This window comes from Drosophila persimilis, unplaced genomic scaffold (assembly GCF_003286085.1).
Source record: "Drosophila persimilis strain 14011-0111.01,24,50 unplaced genomic scaffold, DperRS2 tig00000000-arrow-pilon, whole genome shotgun sequence".
In the NCBI taxonomy this organism is placed as follows: Eukaryota; Metazoa; Arthropoda; class Insecta; order Diptera; family Drosophilidae; genus Drosophila; species Drosophila persimilis.
In genome coordinates, this window is record NW_020825288.1 from 27,618,749 (window position 1) to 27,634,588 (window position 15,840).

The 15,840-nt window shown below is 39.3% G+C and overlaps 2 protein-coding genes across 13 annotated transcripts; one reads left to right on the forward strand and one right to left on the reverse strand.

The window, feature by feature from the left end:
* Positions 1–516: 516 nt before the first annotated feature.
* Positions 517–2,774, reverse strand: LOC6594509 (protein SHQ1 homolog). Its single transcript, XM_002019456.2, has 3 exons — positions 2,445–2,774; positions 1,963–2,368; positions 517–1,907 (listed from the first exon to the last, which is right to left on the reverse strand). Exons 1-3 carry the CDS (start codon positions 2,738–2,740, stop codon positions 678–680), a joined length of 1,932 nt encoding a protein of 643 aa, XP_002019492.1. The 5' UTR covers positions 2,741–2,774; the 3' UTR covers positions 517–677.
* A 480-nt stretch (positions 2,775–3,254) lies between these two features.
* Positions 3,255–15,783, forward strand: LOC6594510 (phosphatidylinositol-binding clathrin assembly protein LAP). Of its 12 annotated transcripts, none has more exons than XM_026984571.1 (16): positions 3,255–3,812; positions 6,079–6,221; positions 7,432–7,507; positions 7,862–7,894; positions 8,150–8,252; positions 8,329–8,450; positions 8,518–8,711; positions 8,776–8,912; positions 9,087–9,249; positions 9,321–9,657; positions 10,247–10,342; positions 10,815–11,060; positions 12,554–12,809; positions 13,221–13,320; positions 14,503–14,592; positions 15,340–15,783. In XM_026984571.1, exons 1-16 carry the CDS (start codon positions 3,677–3,679, stop codon positions 15,520–15,522), a joined length of 2,415 nt encoding a protein of 804 aa, XP_026840372.1. In that variant the 5' UTR covers positions 3,255–3,676; the 3' UTR covers positions 15,523–15,783. The 12 variants fall into 12 exon arrangements, with proteins under 12 accessions (XP_026840372.1, XP_026840363.1, XP_026840377.1 ...); XM_026984562.1 differs by having other exon boundaries at positions 9,321–9,615; positions 12,482–12,809; XM_026984576.1 differs by lacking the exon at positions 14,503–14,592 and having other exon boundaries at positions 9,321–9,615; positions 12,482–12,809.
* The last annotated feature ends 57 nt before the right edge of the window (positions 15,784–15,840 follow it).

Consider the following 15,840-nt stretch of genomic DNA (forward strand, 5'->3'; position numbering starts at 1 on the left):
TGACTTTTATGACCTTTCTAGACATTTATACAACTTTAACTTTAAGCTTTATGGATGACTTTCGCCCATTTCTTGTTTTTTCATTTCACATTCAATTTCCACATTTCGTTTTTCCATAATTTCGTTTATTTTCTTTTTGCTTACAGCACCAACAATATCAATATCGTATATCTATATATGCTTGTAGATATATATATATATGTATATATATACATTTTCGTATATATACAAAATGCACAACTAGATTTCGCGTTTTTTTGTTTTTGTTTCAGAATTCAAAATTCAAATATTTCTTACACTAAATGCTAAAGTTCTTTGTATTTTTTACGTGTTAATTATAGACAAAAGTTATTGTAGAGCAAAGGAAAAAGGATATTTTAAATACTCTTGCTCATTTTGGCATAAACAAATCTTTGAGTTTGCTTTTTTTCGTTTTGATATATAAATTATTGTACAATTAATATGTAAGTAGACATTTTTTAATTTCTTGCTTTTGTTTTTTTTTTCAGTATTTCTTTGCTTTGTTTCTTTCTATTTTGTATTTTTCTTTTGTGTATTTTTTAAATGGTAAAAGTAATCACTGTTTAGCCTCCGTTCTTTGACATTAAGTTGGTTGTGGTGTGGTTTTTGTTGTGTGGTGGGGGGATGAAGGATGCTGGTACAGGACATGACGATGTCTACTTGGTGCTGGTGGTGCTGATGCTATTGCTGGCGGCCGTCTCGCTGTTGCTGCACTGCTCGATGACGCTGTTGCCCTCCGCCTCGCTGCTGGTTGTCGTTGATGAGGCAGAATCCTCATTATCATCATCCGCACCGCCTTCTTCATCATCATCCTCGTCCTCATCATCATCTTCATCATCATCGTCGTCGTCGTCGTCGTTATCGTTGTCGTCGTTCGCCGCATAGACCGCCTCATTCTCAATCAAACGCATGTCCAAGTCCATACTATCGAATGAATCGGTTATGACACTGTCATCATCAGTCGTTGTCTCATCCTCCTGGCCGGACGTGTCGTTGTCCATATCCATATCATCATCGCCACCCCCTCCTTGCTGCAGCAACGGCGACTCCCCGCCGGCAGTCAGACGCATCTCCTGCATCAGCTCCTGGATCAGTTCAGTCTCTATTTCGGTGACGCCCAGATTCAGATGCTTTTTGGTCACATCCATCAGCACATTCTTCACATTGCGGGCCAGCAGACGCAGATGCTCATCGCTGCAGACATTCGCATTGGTCACATAGCGTATGTAGTCCTCCAGGTAGTAGGTGTTGTAGCTCTCGCGGCACGGCTCACCGCTGGCAAACTGCTGGTGCGTCAACAAAAGCTGATTAATCAGCCAGTTCCGACCGCCTTTTAGCACCTCGATGGCATCCCGAACGCACTGGCGTCCGAGCTCAAAGTTGCGGAACAGTGGATAGGTTATGGCACGACGAAGGAAGGCCACCAGGACATCCCTGTAGTTGTCGAACTGCTCGTAGTAGCAGAATAGAGGACACAGTATGCTGCGCGTCCAGGCCGATTCGCAGGTGGGATCATTATTGGTGGTCCGCACATCGTAGCAAATGGCCAGCACAATGCTGATGAGGCCGCAGTCGATCTCTTTTTGTCTGAGCCTCTCCAAGGGGCTATCTTCATCTCCGGGCTCCTCATCCTTCTGCTGTTTCTGCAACGCCTCTCGACTGAGATTATGCAACAGATGGGCCTGCTCTTGGGTCATGGAAGTTTCAAAGATTTTGGGCTTGAAGCGCAGGGGATTCTGATGCCCGGACGGAACCTGCAGCTCCACAAAGTTCATTTTGTATTGGTCGCGCGAAAAGCGTTTCATTTCGACAACAATACGATCCTGCAGACGCTGAATGGGGCTAAGGCGATGGGGCTCCAACACACGACAAGTGGATTTATCCACCTGAAGAGGGATGACATATTGACTTAAAAGTTTAGTTTCAATCTACTCTACTTACATGGCTAATATCCGGGGGTCCACTGTATTTGCTGGCATAGCCATAGCCGAAATGATTTGTTAACTTGTATATGCGCTCGTTTCCCTCGAGCTGCAGTTGGCACTGATCGGTGATGCGTTTGAGTTTCCATTCCTGGACAAGGGACTCCTTCTCTGGCTGATACAGGGCATCGGCCAGTGTAGGCAGCCGCAAAAAGGTGGCAATGTACTCCTTGCGCACGGTCTTTGGTTTCGGGGCATCGCCAATGCTAGAGGAGGCTCCACCTCCTGATGAACTATCTTGAGTGGTGGCCGCAGTGGCAGGCGGCAGGCAGCGTAGGCATAGCTGGTAATGATTATCCTCTGGATTGAATTTTATCAGCAGTGTTTTCAGCTCTCGCAAATCGAATGTGCGTCGGCTGTGGAATCTGGGGAAATACAAAGGAAATGCCAAATGCCATACATGCATATACGATATGGATAAATGATTGGATAATGACTCACTTGTACAGCTTGACATCGGCATAAAAGTACAAATCATGCGAGTCAACAAATATATCGCAGTTTCTTATGCGATCCACATGTAATGCTTCCGCACACCCCGCACCCCCCTGTGCCAAGGCAACCACGACCCCGCGCCCAGTCTCTGCTTCTGCTGCTTCAGCCTCTGCTGGTGCTCCCTTTGCAGCTGCTTCTGCTGCTGTGGGCGAGTGCGATGGCTTCTCCCTGGCATGGGGATGCGGTATCACAAGGGTGCATGTGTTCTCCTGATAGCTGTGTGTGATCTGTCCATATAACATCTTTTTATTTTAATACGTTTAACTACGTTTTAACTACTGTTTTTAGTATAATTTTATTTATTTTAATGACCAGTCTGCCCGTATACAACAACCTAAAAAACGGCGCACTACGCGTTACGTAAATACTAGAGTTCCGTGTGACCGTAAAGGCAAAAATACCAAATAATATACACAAAATTTGAGTATTTTTAGGTACAATTTTCACGAATACTTCGCAACACTGACATAACAGGCCAATGGGTAATAAAATACACCACGAAAATTATGAAAGTTTATGTAAACAGAAGGTGTGGATCTACGAGACGAACTTACAAACCGTGATATTTTCCGCGGTTTAACCCAATCTGTTCACCTGCCTAAATACAGGGGGCTTAAGTGGGTTAAGTTCGTTTTTCATCGGTATATTTACGGTATATTTTGGACATGAGAAGGTATATTTCGGTATTTTCCTATTGGTAGACCGTATATTGCATCGATAGGTCCGCGCGTGGTCACACTGTTTGTGGCACAAGAAAAATACAGAATTATTAAAATTAAAAAAAGCCTCGCGTTGCAGCGTAAGGGCACCGGTTAGAGAGTGCAATCAAGAACGCGGCGTTAAATTGTGCCCAGCTGCTGCTGATCGAATCAGATTCCTGTGCTGTTGTCCTCCTCCTCAATCGTGTCGGTCGTGGCGTTCGCGTAGCAAAAATTTCTATAACAGTTCTCAATCAATCAATACCTCTCTCTCGCTCGCTCGCTCTCTCTGTCTCTCTGCCCTGTCTTTCGCTGTACGTGCGTGCTTTTGTGTGTGTGTGTGTGTCAGTGTTTTTCTGTTTGTGCGTGTGTAGTGTTGTGTCGTCCACTCCTTGGGTGCATAATTAAATTAATCAAATAAATCAAAAATCAACGTGTTGAAACCGAGAAGAGCAGCCACAGTGCAAGAACAGCTTCATCATGACCATGGCAGGGCAAACAATCAACGACAGGCTGCTAGCAGCCCGTCACAGCCTTGCGGGCCAAGGACTGGCCAAGTCCGTATGCAAGGCCACCACTGAGGAATGCATTGGGCCGAAGAAGAAGCATTTGGATTGTAAGTGCATGCAAACGATATAATGGGAAAGGGGAAGTTGGTGTACGAGGGGAGAAGAGGCTGACGGCAGATAAGCAAGCACCGTTACATTTCCTAGTTACAACAGTTACACACACGCACAGCGTGTGCAGAGGACAGAGTAGAAAAATGTGTCTTTGCCATTCATTCACACACTCACATAATCTCAGTCTCCCTCTCCCACCAACTCCTCTCTCCCACAATTTTTTTGGGGGATTTGTGTGGTGTGATAAATTACAGTGAGTGCCAAAAGTTTATGTGACAAGGCGAAAAATATATACCCATTCCCCAAGAGCCCTTTTATGCTCGCTCTGGCTGCCTCTACCACCCCTCTGCCAATGCACCTGTATTGCACAGCTGTGTTTGTGGGCTCTATTCAGCATTAGCTGCTCCTCTTCCTTCCTCTCCCTTCCACTCACACTTTTTAGGCTCCTCTCTTTCTAATGTTACGATTCCATTCCCCTCCCTCTCTAGGCTAGGCTCTCTTTCTAGTGTTACGTCACTTTCTCACGGCTGCACGTGTGTGCCTGTGTTTGTGTGTGTGTGTGGAACGCCTACAAAAGCCGCAATTGTTAGTGGTTTTGCGGTGTCATTGTCTTGTAAATTTATGCAAAAGTTTTTCCCTCATTTCGTGCACTTTTGTTTGTTGCTAATTTGGCCATAATTCTGATTACATTTTGTATTACTTGTGATTAAACAATAATGGAAAATTATCTTGCTTTTGATAAGACAGACATCCACACAAGCATACATCTAAGATGATATCCACTTTTCTTCCACAACGGCATCCATCGGCTGACATCCACATACTTCTAATTAGTTCTCCCCTTATGTTTAGCGATCAGCTGTTAATCACTTGATGACATTCTTGTTGAATTCTGGTTTTCTTAGAACTCATTTTGGGCTCTCTTTTTGGCTCTATGCTCGTCTTGACCTGTTTTCTGGGCACGTTTGCAAAAACTGATGACTCATAACGAAAAAAAGAGGCCAATATCATTATTTGCCACATACTCAGCACCACCCGCCGCCACAGACTGTTCTCTTTGGCATTGTCTGATTGGAGAATATGTCAACGATAGAAAATAAATGGTTTCCAGTTGTGGTCCACATAAAATCCTCCACACAGTTGGGGCCTCCCTCACTGCGTCTTGGGGACATTTTCATGGGGAAAAGCGATTGAAAATTAAAGCTCAAGTTCTTGAAAGCTTAACTTTTGTAATCAATCGTTTTTTTTCTCTCAGCTTAAACCTGATTTGTATATGCGATAGTACCGGCTCGTTTGTAAAGACCTACAACAGGTAGAATTTCAGCTTGAAACTTTATTTGCTTTACCTTTTCTCTCTCTTTCCCTGTCTCTCTTTCTGTCCGTATATTCTTAAGCTTTATAAATAAAACAAGTTAAGATTTCACAGAACCAGCAAGAACGGAAAGAAATGAAGTCGAGACTCTACCTTAAAGTAGAAGAAACGGCTGTTAAGAAAGAGCTCTTAACAAAGGGAAACAACGTGTTAAATTAGCTATCAATGGGGGCCTGTCTCGCAGTCTGATCATTTTATAGGGAAATGCAGCTGTGACCTATTTAAAGTGTACTTTCATTAAATTGTCTACAAAGGAAGGGTAATCATATATTGGATTCCATTACATGTTGACTTTTATTCTCCACTTAATTCTCCATAAAATGAATCAATAGGAATAACCATTCCCCTTAAAAATCAAACATTTCTCATGCATAAAATTCACCAGTAAATTGATAAATTTTCCATTGCATTTTAATTTGTTATACATTTTCCCCCTCTCTCTCTCTCTATCTCGCTCTCTCTCTCACTTTCTATGAATCATATTTGTCGTCCGTTCGGTTGATTTTCCAAAGCAAAAGCCAAGCAAACATCTGGATGTAAACGCCCCTTTCAATTGCATTTGTTTATTGTTTCCTTCAGAGTTTTTGCTAAATGAAATGGGAAACCACCAGAGAAAGAGAGAAATTATGGCATTTCTTATCAAAGCTTTTCCGTTTCGTTTCGTCTTGGCTTTGTGGCTGTGTGTGTGTGTGTGTGTGTGGCGGGGGGTTTGAGTCTGTGTTTCAGTGTGAAAGCGAAAGATAAGCTCCACAGTATACGAAATACGAGTCGCGACCGATAAGAGAGCCTTGATTGTTTATATGACAATTTTTAATTGGATTTTGTATATTTTTTAAACGATTTCTTCAAACGTTTCTAACATTTGTTCCGTTTTTTCTATTTCTTTGCAGATTTGGTGCACTGCACAAATGAGCCGAATGTATCGATACCTCATTTGGCCAATTTACTTATCGAGCGTTCACAGAACGCCAACTGGGTGGTGGTCTACAAGTCGCTGATAACCACACATCATCTGATGGCATATGGCAATGAGGTATGTATCTCGTCTTATCAGTCCTCAAAGAGGGGGCGTTTTATACAGATAGAACACTCAATTGGCGGGAGATTTACATCCGACGGTGAAGCGTGAATGGCATCTGTTTGTTTCGCTTGTGGCCACATTTGTACACCGACGAAAGTCCCCTAATGGATCAGGGGTACTATTTATATATTTTTTGTTACTTTCATTTCACTTATTGCTCGAACTCTAAGTATTCCGCTTTGATATCATTGCGGGGCCATATTCTTTCCATTTCAAAAGGTCACGTCTTTGCTTTTGTCTTTGCCTTTTGTTGGCTCTCTTTTTTTATGTTTCAGCGATTGCTTCGAGCTTCACGCTTGCCGTTATTGCTTGCTCTCTTTTTTTCTCGGAGCTTATCTTTAATTGTTTTTCCTCTCTCTGTGGTTTTATTTGTTCAGTCTTTTCGTTTGTGGTGTTTATTTGGCGACATAATTGCAAGCTTCCTTCCATTCAGAGGGGCAGCCATATGGCAGAGGAGAGCTCGGGAAGGGGGGAGGGTCAAGCTCAAGTGAGAGATTGTGCCACAAATGAAATTTGATTGCCGGAGGGCTTGCACCCAAAAGTTGAAGATGCCCGATGGGTGTATGTATGTAAATATGTGCTTAAGAATGGAAGTACAATATTTACATGACCAGAGGGCATACCTTATGCCCAAAAACGGAGAGAATTTCGCACTAAAAGAGAGTTCTTTGTGTGCTTGGAGGATTAATTTTATAAAATTTTGCTTACCCTATAATTTTAATTTTAAAGCGGATTTTGTAAGATTTGTTTGATTCATATTTGGGAAGAACTATGAGGAGAATCGATTCTAGGATTAAAAAGGGAAACCTTTCTCCTGCCATCCACTCGATTATGTCTTTAGTTGATTAGGAAAGGAGGAGGAGCAAATACTTTATTTTCTATTTACATTAAATTTCCTTTTTCAACCAAAAATGGGACGTAACCATTGTATAGTTTATTTAAACAAGGGAGAATTTTTGCTATGTAGATAACATAAGAAACAAAATATGCCTCCAGCTTCGAAATCAAGTAAATTCCTAGTCGACAATTTTACATGGTTTTTAACCGAGATAAGCCGTATTCTTATCTTGTATAGTACATATTTCTAGTATATAGTTTCTATAGTATCTCTCTGATGATGTTTCCTAATCATCATTCTCTCTCAATTTTTGTATCTTTGCAGCGCTTCATGCAATATTTAGCATCAAGCAATTCTACATTCAATCTCAGCTCCTTTCTGGACAAAGGAACTGTGCAAGGTATAAAGATATTGCCCTTAACTAATGCTCAAAAAATCCCACTAACCATTTCCATATCCATTTCCATTATTTGAACCAAAACAAAATGCATATAAATTTATAAAATAAAGCTTACATTCTGTATTCCTCTCTCTCTTTCCTTCTCTCATGCTGCGCAAACGTTTGGCTTTTACTCATTTCTCATTTTTTTTTTTTTACATACTTTTAACAAAATTAATTAAAATTCTTAACAAAAATACCAAAATGCGTCGCTTACTCACAAAAACAATACATGCAACATACAACAACATTTGCTGGCTAACAACTCGAATCGAAATACTACAAAAATATCAAAACTAAATATTCCAAAAGCAGATGGTGGCATGGGCGTTCCAGGTGGCAGAATGGGTGAGTATATTGCAACAAGCTCTGCTATGTGGGAAAATTGGCTTTCAAATACTCTACTTATTTTTTTGCGGGGCTCTCGTATTCTCTTGTTTCCCGGTTGTGTGACTAATTTTCGTTTTTTTAGCTAAAAAAACCAAAATTTACTAAACAAAAAATTAATTATTGTTTTGACCTTGTTTAATACACTCTTATTTGTTTTTTCCCTCTCTTTATGTTCTACAACAAATGTATTAAATGTCTATCCATATTCAACAGGTTACGATATGTCCCCATTCATACGACGCTATGCCAAGTATTTGAATGAAAAGTCGCTCTCCTATCGAGCCATGGCCTTTGACTTTTGTAAAGTCAAACGAGGGTAACTACAACTACAACATATAATATAATTCATATTGCATACGTATACTGCATGGCCAATTGATTTTTGTTTATAGCAAAGAGGAGGGCTCATTGCGGAGCATGAATGCGGACAAACTCTTAAAGACTTTGCCAGTTTTGCAGGCACAATTGGATGGACTTTTAGAGTTTGATTGCCAGTCCAATGACTTGTCCAATGGTGAGGGATTACCCATCTATATATATGGATTATTTAAATGATATATTTCTTGTGTGTGTGTTTTTAGGCGTCATTAATATGAGTTTCATGCTCTTATTTCGCGATCTCATCCGTCTGTTTGCTTGCTATAACGATGGCATCATCAATTTACTGGAGAAATACTTTGATATGAATAAAAAGCTGGCACGCGATGCATTGGATCTCTATAAGAAGTTTTTGGTTCGCATGGATCGTGTGGGGGAATTTTTAAAGGTGGCAGAGGTATGTATCGGTCTTCCTTAATGAAAGAACCCCTTATTAAATGTTTGTTTTACTTGCTTTGCAGAATGTTGGAATTGATAAGGGTGACATACCTGATTTGACCAAGGCCCCAAGCTCTCTTTTGGATGCCTTGGAGCAGCATTTGGCCACGCTGGAGGGTCGTAAAGTATCTGCCGCCAACACGCCCACGCAGTCCTCGAGGTGTGTTCGACATCTAGTGGAGTATTTCTAGATCTTCTGATTATTTTGTATTGGAATTGTTGAACTCTTATTTTATTTTATGTTTAAAATTGACAAGTTTTTAATATTTTGTGATTTTCTTTGATTTGTTTTCCTTTGGTTTCATGTTTTGGTTTCGATTTCGATGATCAGTAGCCATCAACGCAATGTAAAATCCGCTGTATCTGCCCTTTCTTCTACCAGCTCTGCTTTCGGCACTGCGGCCGCTTCTAGTAAATTCGATGCCACCAATGGAATTGATGAGCAGCTTAAGGCACAGGTTCTGGCCGAAGAGGAGGCCGCCATGAATCAGTACAAAGTAAGTTCTATGAAATAATCCGAATACATGAACAAAGATTAATATATTTCCCCGTTTGTTTCTCTATTAAGTCCAAGGTATCGTCGCCCACTAGTAGCGGTGCTGCTGGCTCAAGCGCTGCACTAACAAATCCATTCCTATCGTCACCGCCAGCCTCATCGGCTGGCCAGCCGATAGTTGATCTGTTTGGTGCCGCGTCGGCACAGCCCGCTGCTGCTGGAGCAGCGTCCCACCACCATCAGGCGCCACAGGCCACCACCAAGGCCTCTGACGATTTGTTGCAGTTGGGCAATCCCTTTGCCGATATGTTTGAAGCCAGTGCCAGTGCTGGCGGCGGCGGCTCTAACGCTGCAGGAGGTGCCACAGGTGCTACACTTAATGCCAATAATTTGTGGATGCATAATAACGGTAGCATGTTATAATTTTCTCTTATTATTTCCTAAGTTTTTACTAGAGTTTACCTTTTATTTATAATGCTGTATATACATATACGAATCAGTGTGTAAGTGTAGTATGTACTTCTGTTGTATCCGTATCCGTATCCTCCGTAAATGGTTCAGAGCTAAGAGGAGAGCGCACACTTTTCCTAGTGGCGCGTCCTAGACGCCCGCCGCCCCCCATTTCTGTATATTGCACCAAAGACTTTCATGCACCATTTACTCTCTCTCTCTCTCTCATATATTTAGTAATCATTTTCCGTATTGAGTCGTATAAGTTTTCTTGATATCGATCATTTTTGCTTACATTTTTGATTTCTTATGAATTTCTGTCTAATGTATTGTTACTTCTTCATTTTTTCCATCACTATTTCTTTTCCAAAATACAAACCCGAATACAAACAACGACAACGATTACCGATTACCGATAATGAATACAACTCTTCGATACAAATCGATAACAAACCAAAACAAAATATATCAAAATATCGCAATGTACACGCCGCCACAAAAAAAAAAAACACCTACAAAAACCAATACAAAAAATATGAAAAAAATAGGTTTCAATGGCGCTTCAGTCTCCTCCGCTGCTGCAACAAATGCATTCGTTTCCGATAGTAATTTCTCATCCGTTTTTGGTAACACGGAACCAACAGGTAAGTCCTTCAATGGCCATCCAATAATCATTCATTCCATTACTAAAACTGCAACCACCGCTCTTCTTTAAAATATTTTATACAAATATACGCTTAAAGTTGACTAATTTTCGAGTGGTTTACGTCTAAAAAAATACTAAACCGAAATGCGACTATAATTATGCTAAAAATTAACATATTTTTGGTTATTATTGGTGTGTGTTTTAAAGTGAAATTAACTAAATGTTAGCATGTAATATTTAAAACGATTTTGTTTGGGTTTGAAAAGCAATTTCCACACAAAAAGCTAGGTTAAATTTCTGTTAAGCTAGTTTTGAGATTTTCTGTTAAAATTGAAACCCTAAATGTTGGTTTAAACTTGAGATTTGTTTATATTTTTTGTATATATATTATTTCTATATATATTTTTTCTTTTGTATATTTATTTAAAATCGTTATCCTGTAAAATGTCTGTGTGTTGGACTTTATTCAGCATCGATGCCGTTGCCCCCCAATCCATTTTTCGATGACGCAGTCTCTGTTGCACCTGTTGCTGCAACACCCTTCGGCGGCAAGAACATTTTCATGGATCAGCAGCAACAGCATCAGCAGCAGCAAGAAATCTTCTACATGCAACAGCAGCAACAACAACAACAGCAGCAGCTGCAGCAACAGCAACAGCTGCAACTTCAACAACGACAGCGGCTGCAGCAACAGCAACAGCAAGAATTTCCACCAGGTGAAACCTTTGTCCTCTCGCCACGAAACGAAAGCCAAGCCATCTCTCTTTTCCCACCATTCGCCAGGCTTTGGTTGTCTGTACAAAGCTTTTCCACCTGCCACTCTTGCTTGTAGTGCTGCCGCCGCCGCACACGCAGAGAGCACTGTCTCAGCCTTCAAGCTCTGTCCTGTACAGTAGACACTCATTGACATCTACAAAAGAACACGCTTTCCCCTCCACCACTGTTGTTGTCGTGCTCGTCTGATCGCCTCGTGTTTTGTGAGTAGTTTTTTTGATTGTCCTGCCATTGAATTTTGAAGATCCTCTGTTGCTCTGTCAAATATGGCATCCTCTGTTAGGATCAAAGTCGTATCCAATCTGCGTTGTTGTTCGAGTATATTTTTAGTTTTTTTTCTATAGTTTTATAAATGTCTTTGTGTAATTTGTATTCAATGTTGCTTTTATTTGAAAGAATTTGTTAGTATTTTCATGTATTTAATAAATAATTTTTGTGTATTTAATGTTTAAATGAAATTAATGTTTTTGTGCGATAATTATATGTTTTGTGTACAAGAATATTGCTAAGGAAACATATTTTTATTGATTTTGTGTAAAAAGATACGTTTAAAGAGATTTGAACCTTCCAAAAACTTGCTATCCATACGATTTTGTTTTAATCTCTAAAAAATCGAATCTCTTCAACGCTTAACAATCCTGCAACATTCCCCATTTTGTGTTTCGCCTGCTTTTTGTATCTAATCTAAGCCATAAGTCATGTAATATAAATATCTGAAGCTCTGGTTGTTGGCATAACTAATCCCAAAACGCAAACCATTATTTAGGAATAACCGACTAACCAAATATTGATATATATATTCTATATAAAAATGCAAAAAAGAATTCATGGTATTTATTTTGTAAATGTTATTTTTTCTCTTTTTCTCTCTTTTTTATGTTTTTATGTACTTAAAAAACCAAAACAAAAACAAAAAAACATACCGCACATTGTCTCATGTTAATGTTGGTGGCACAAAAATCCATATACGAACATTTTTAATCTACATAAATCTATTAAAAAACGCTTAAACATCAATCTGTGTGTTTATGCTGGCAAAAAAAAAACCAATAAAAAACTCAAATGAACATAAAACGGGAAAACGGAATGCTCCGACGATAACTCGACAAAACATCATCCACAACAAAAAATACTATGTTACTCCTGGGCTCCCATCCATCGGCTTCCATTGTCTATATCTGCCTCATATATATATTCATATATATATCTACAAAACAAAATCTGTTTGTCTCTGTGTATAAATGTCTGCTATTTAAAAAACTCGGTGCATTGGCTATCTACAACAACAACAACAACAACAACATCAACAACAACAAAACAAACCATCAACCATCGTGTGAATTGTGTGTACAAAAATGAAAAGGTTTCGATGCTTTGGGCGATGTACTGAAGCCAGCTTCAGCCAGCAATCAAATGAACGTTGTCGCCACCACAGGTGTCTATCCGAGCGGCAACAGCGGCGGCAACTCGATCCTTGCACTACAGCAGCAGCAGTACCTCTTGGGGCAGCAGCAGCATCAGCAAGTGCCACTGCAACACCAGCAACTCCAGCAGCTACAGCAGCAGCAGATGCATATGCAGCCGCAACAGCCACAGCCAGCGGGCACTGGGAAGATAATTACCGGCGATTTGGATAGTTCACTAATGTCACTAGTTGATAACTTAAATATAAATAAAACGGCAAGTGCAAAGTGAGTAAAACATCGAGCAAAAACAAAAACAGAGACAAAAGCAATAACGATCTATACTACATACTCGTATTATGTGCGTGTGTTCGAAAGTGAAACCAAAACAGACAGAAAACATAATCTCATTTGTTGTTGCCCGAACCCCACTACCATTTGGAGCTGTACAAGTTCTCCCTTGATCCACAGAAACCCAACAACCATTGCCCCAGCCCCCCAGCCACCCAACCCCCATTCGTTATTCATGTTCCATTATGTGTACATAAACTATCCATCCATATTCCAAAAACAAAACAAAACTTCCAAATAGTTCGAAATCACGCAGAGAACAAATTTTTTTAGAAGAATGTGTATAGAGAAATACATTTGAAATGCCGTGTTCATATCCATTACTCTCTTACCCCATTATTCTCATAGACCTGTGCAATGGAATTCACCTAAAAATACAGCGAAACCAGGTGCTAATTGGACACCACAACCAATGGCGGCTACAACTGGTGCTGGCTATCGTCCAATGGTGAGTTATGCCACTCTAACTCTCTAAAAACTCTACTCTCTACTGTCCGAACTCTACTCTAAATAAAAAAAAAAAACAAACTACTAAATACTACTCGTACTCGTACTACTACTCGAAAGAAAGAAAGTTGCAAAAACTCCACTTTTGCCTGGAATCTGAAATCTGAATCGAATTCAATCGAAATCGACTGTAATAATTCGTATACACACTAGAGAATTTGTGCCGAAAATCAAATAAATAATTGAAAAACGAATGCCAGAAAAAATCAACAAACGATACAACAAAACACATGACAATTTTTTAATGTATAGAATCGAAAAAACACGAGTATTTTTGTACATTTTTATCGTCTTTATTTGTGTAATACTTTCGTGTCACCCTCAACACTTTAGGCATTCACCTTCATGTAATACCAATACCAATTTAATTTCTGATTTTCTATGATTTTTCCTTTTATTTTCTAAAAAAAAAATGCACCATGCAATTTGCGATATTACAGCCTCAGCTACTTGGTTCTCTTTGATTTCCTGTGTATGGTCTTGAAAGTTTTCTAATAATAATAATACTAATAATAATATTCCTTGGCTTGTTTGCAAAATCCTATTTCCAAATCTGTATGTTGTAATATCCAACAAAAGGACCAAAACCAAGTTGTTGCGGCAGTTGTAAGTGTTTCTACTTTCTTTTTGAAATCTTGGCTAAGGTTTTTCCAAGGTTTTTCCCATACACCCTCCCACCATATACAATAATACAGCACCAGAACACCAAGCAAGCACTAGGGCTATCTATAACTTGTAACTTTGTGGCACATCTCCGGGAAAGTGTAGGTCGAAGAGTACCCAAAAAAAAAAAATAAAAACAGACACAACATGAAAACAGGCCACAAGAAACCACATACTTTCTGTGTTTTTTATTTCCCTTTATTATTTTACACTTTTTTCTTTTGCATTTATATATATATATGTATCCTTAAAATATGAACTATCACTTACTTTCTTTTCTTTATTTTATGTTTGCTTTATATATTCTCAACTATCCCCAACGCATACCGCAAAAAAAACAACTAAAAATCGAATTAAATATATATTGAAACCCAACAAACAACAAATCTCACGCTCCGCCTGTGTGTTTGTGTGTGTGTGTGTCAATATATATTCTATCAATCAATCAATATTAATATAGGCACATGGCATGACCGTAAGTCCTGCGCCAATCACAATCAATCATCCGTATATACAAGCTAGTTATCCTGTAATGCCAAATTATATGCAGGTAAGATGATGCAACCAAAAAAATACCCCCCAACGAAATCACATTCTATAAAGAACCCAACAAAAAAAAAACCAACTATATTACAAAAATATATATATAGTATATATATAATTTTGATTTCGACCTGAGTTGCCGTTTTATCGTTTTTTAGTTATTTGATCATTTTTATTTATTATTTCGTTAATCAATGTTTTAGTTTCCCATTCTTGACTATCAATCGAATATCTAACATCTTCAGCACTACTATCTAACGAAGAAAGCGATCTATACGCCAGTTTAATCTCCTCCTAACTCCTAACTCTCGAAGCAAAAACCATCTGTTCTATCCTCTGAAAGCCACAAGCGTGTGTTCTGTCTCTCTATCCTCTTCTCCCTGTTACTGGTCTCTAAGAGTGTTGCACTCCCTTGTGTTTTCCTTAATAATTAAGTTATTGTTTTTGATTTGCCCGTAGAATTATTCAGTTTTACAACCGAGTTACTGTAGAATCTCCACTAACTTCCGTATGTAGACCACTGTTTTTCCCCACCAACTCACGGCGGCCTAAAGCTCTACTAAAAGAAAGAGAACTGTGTATCTTTACCCTCTACCACTGATATATATATATATATACTTTGTAGCCGTTGCGTCTGTCCTAGCAGTTTAAGAAGTATATATGTAACTCTCTCTCCCTACCAGTGCATGCAGTTCTTTTGATTCGATTATCAGTGTATTCGTATTACTTACTCATTTTTGAATGACTCTTGTAGGGGATGCCGGTGATGGGGCAAGCCCCTTTGACTGGGGTGCAACCGACGATGATGTCGGCGCAAAGTAATTCCTCAACGGGAGCAGCAGCAGGAGCGACGGGCGGCATCATGCAGCCCATGCAGCCGACGCAGAATGGCAGCGGCAATAAAAGCGTACCACTGGATCCATTTGGTGCGTTATAAAGCGGCACTCATCCAAGCCACACACACCCACACTTTAAGCGCTCTAACCTCATAGAAAGCAGACAAACACCCACACACATAATAAAATATTATAAATTATATATATATATATTGAAAAATCTAAAAATGTTTACACTATGCTACACAGAAATGCTAAAGTAAAAAAAATGTTTATGGAAATGGCACTAAAAGCTAAAAGAACGGAAAAGAAAAGATTATATTATAATGTTGAACGAAAAAAAAACAAACAAAAGCTATATACATACAATATATATGAGTATATATATATATATATTTATATTATTACTATTTAAATGA

What these genes read in the sequence shown, in the direction of transcription:
- LOC6594509 (XM_002019456.2), bottom strand. Translation starts at nt 2,740, where the DNA reads ATGTTATATGGACAGATCACACACAGCTATCAGGAGAACACATGCACC. An exon ending in GCCGATGTCAAGCTGTACAA is followed by an intron (nt 2,369 to 2,444) that starts GTGAGTCATTAT and finishes GTATTTCCCCAG; the next exon opens with ATTCCACAGCCGACGCACAT. An exon ending in GACCCCCGGATATTAGCCAT is followed by an intron (nt 1,908 to 1,962) that starts GTAAGTAGAGTA and finishes ATCCCTCTTCAG; the next exon opens with GTGGATAAATCCACTTGTCG.
- LOC6594510 (XM_026984562.1), top strand. Translation starts at nt 3,677, where the DNA reads ATGACCATGGCAGGGCAAACAATCAACGACAGGCTGCTAGCAGCCCGT. An exon ending in GTCCAATGACTTGTCCAATG is followed by an intron (nt 8,451 to 8,517) that starts GTGAGGGATTAC and finishes GTGTGTTTTTAG; the next exon opens with GCGTCATTAATATGAGTTTC. An exon ending in GTGCTGGCTATCGTCCAATG is followed by an intron (nt 13,321 to 14,502) that starts GTGAGTTATGCC and finishes ATATTAATATAG; the next exon opens with GCACATGGCATGACCGTAAG.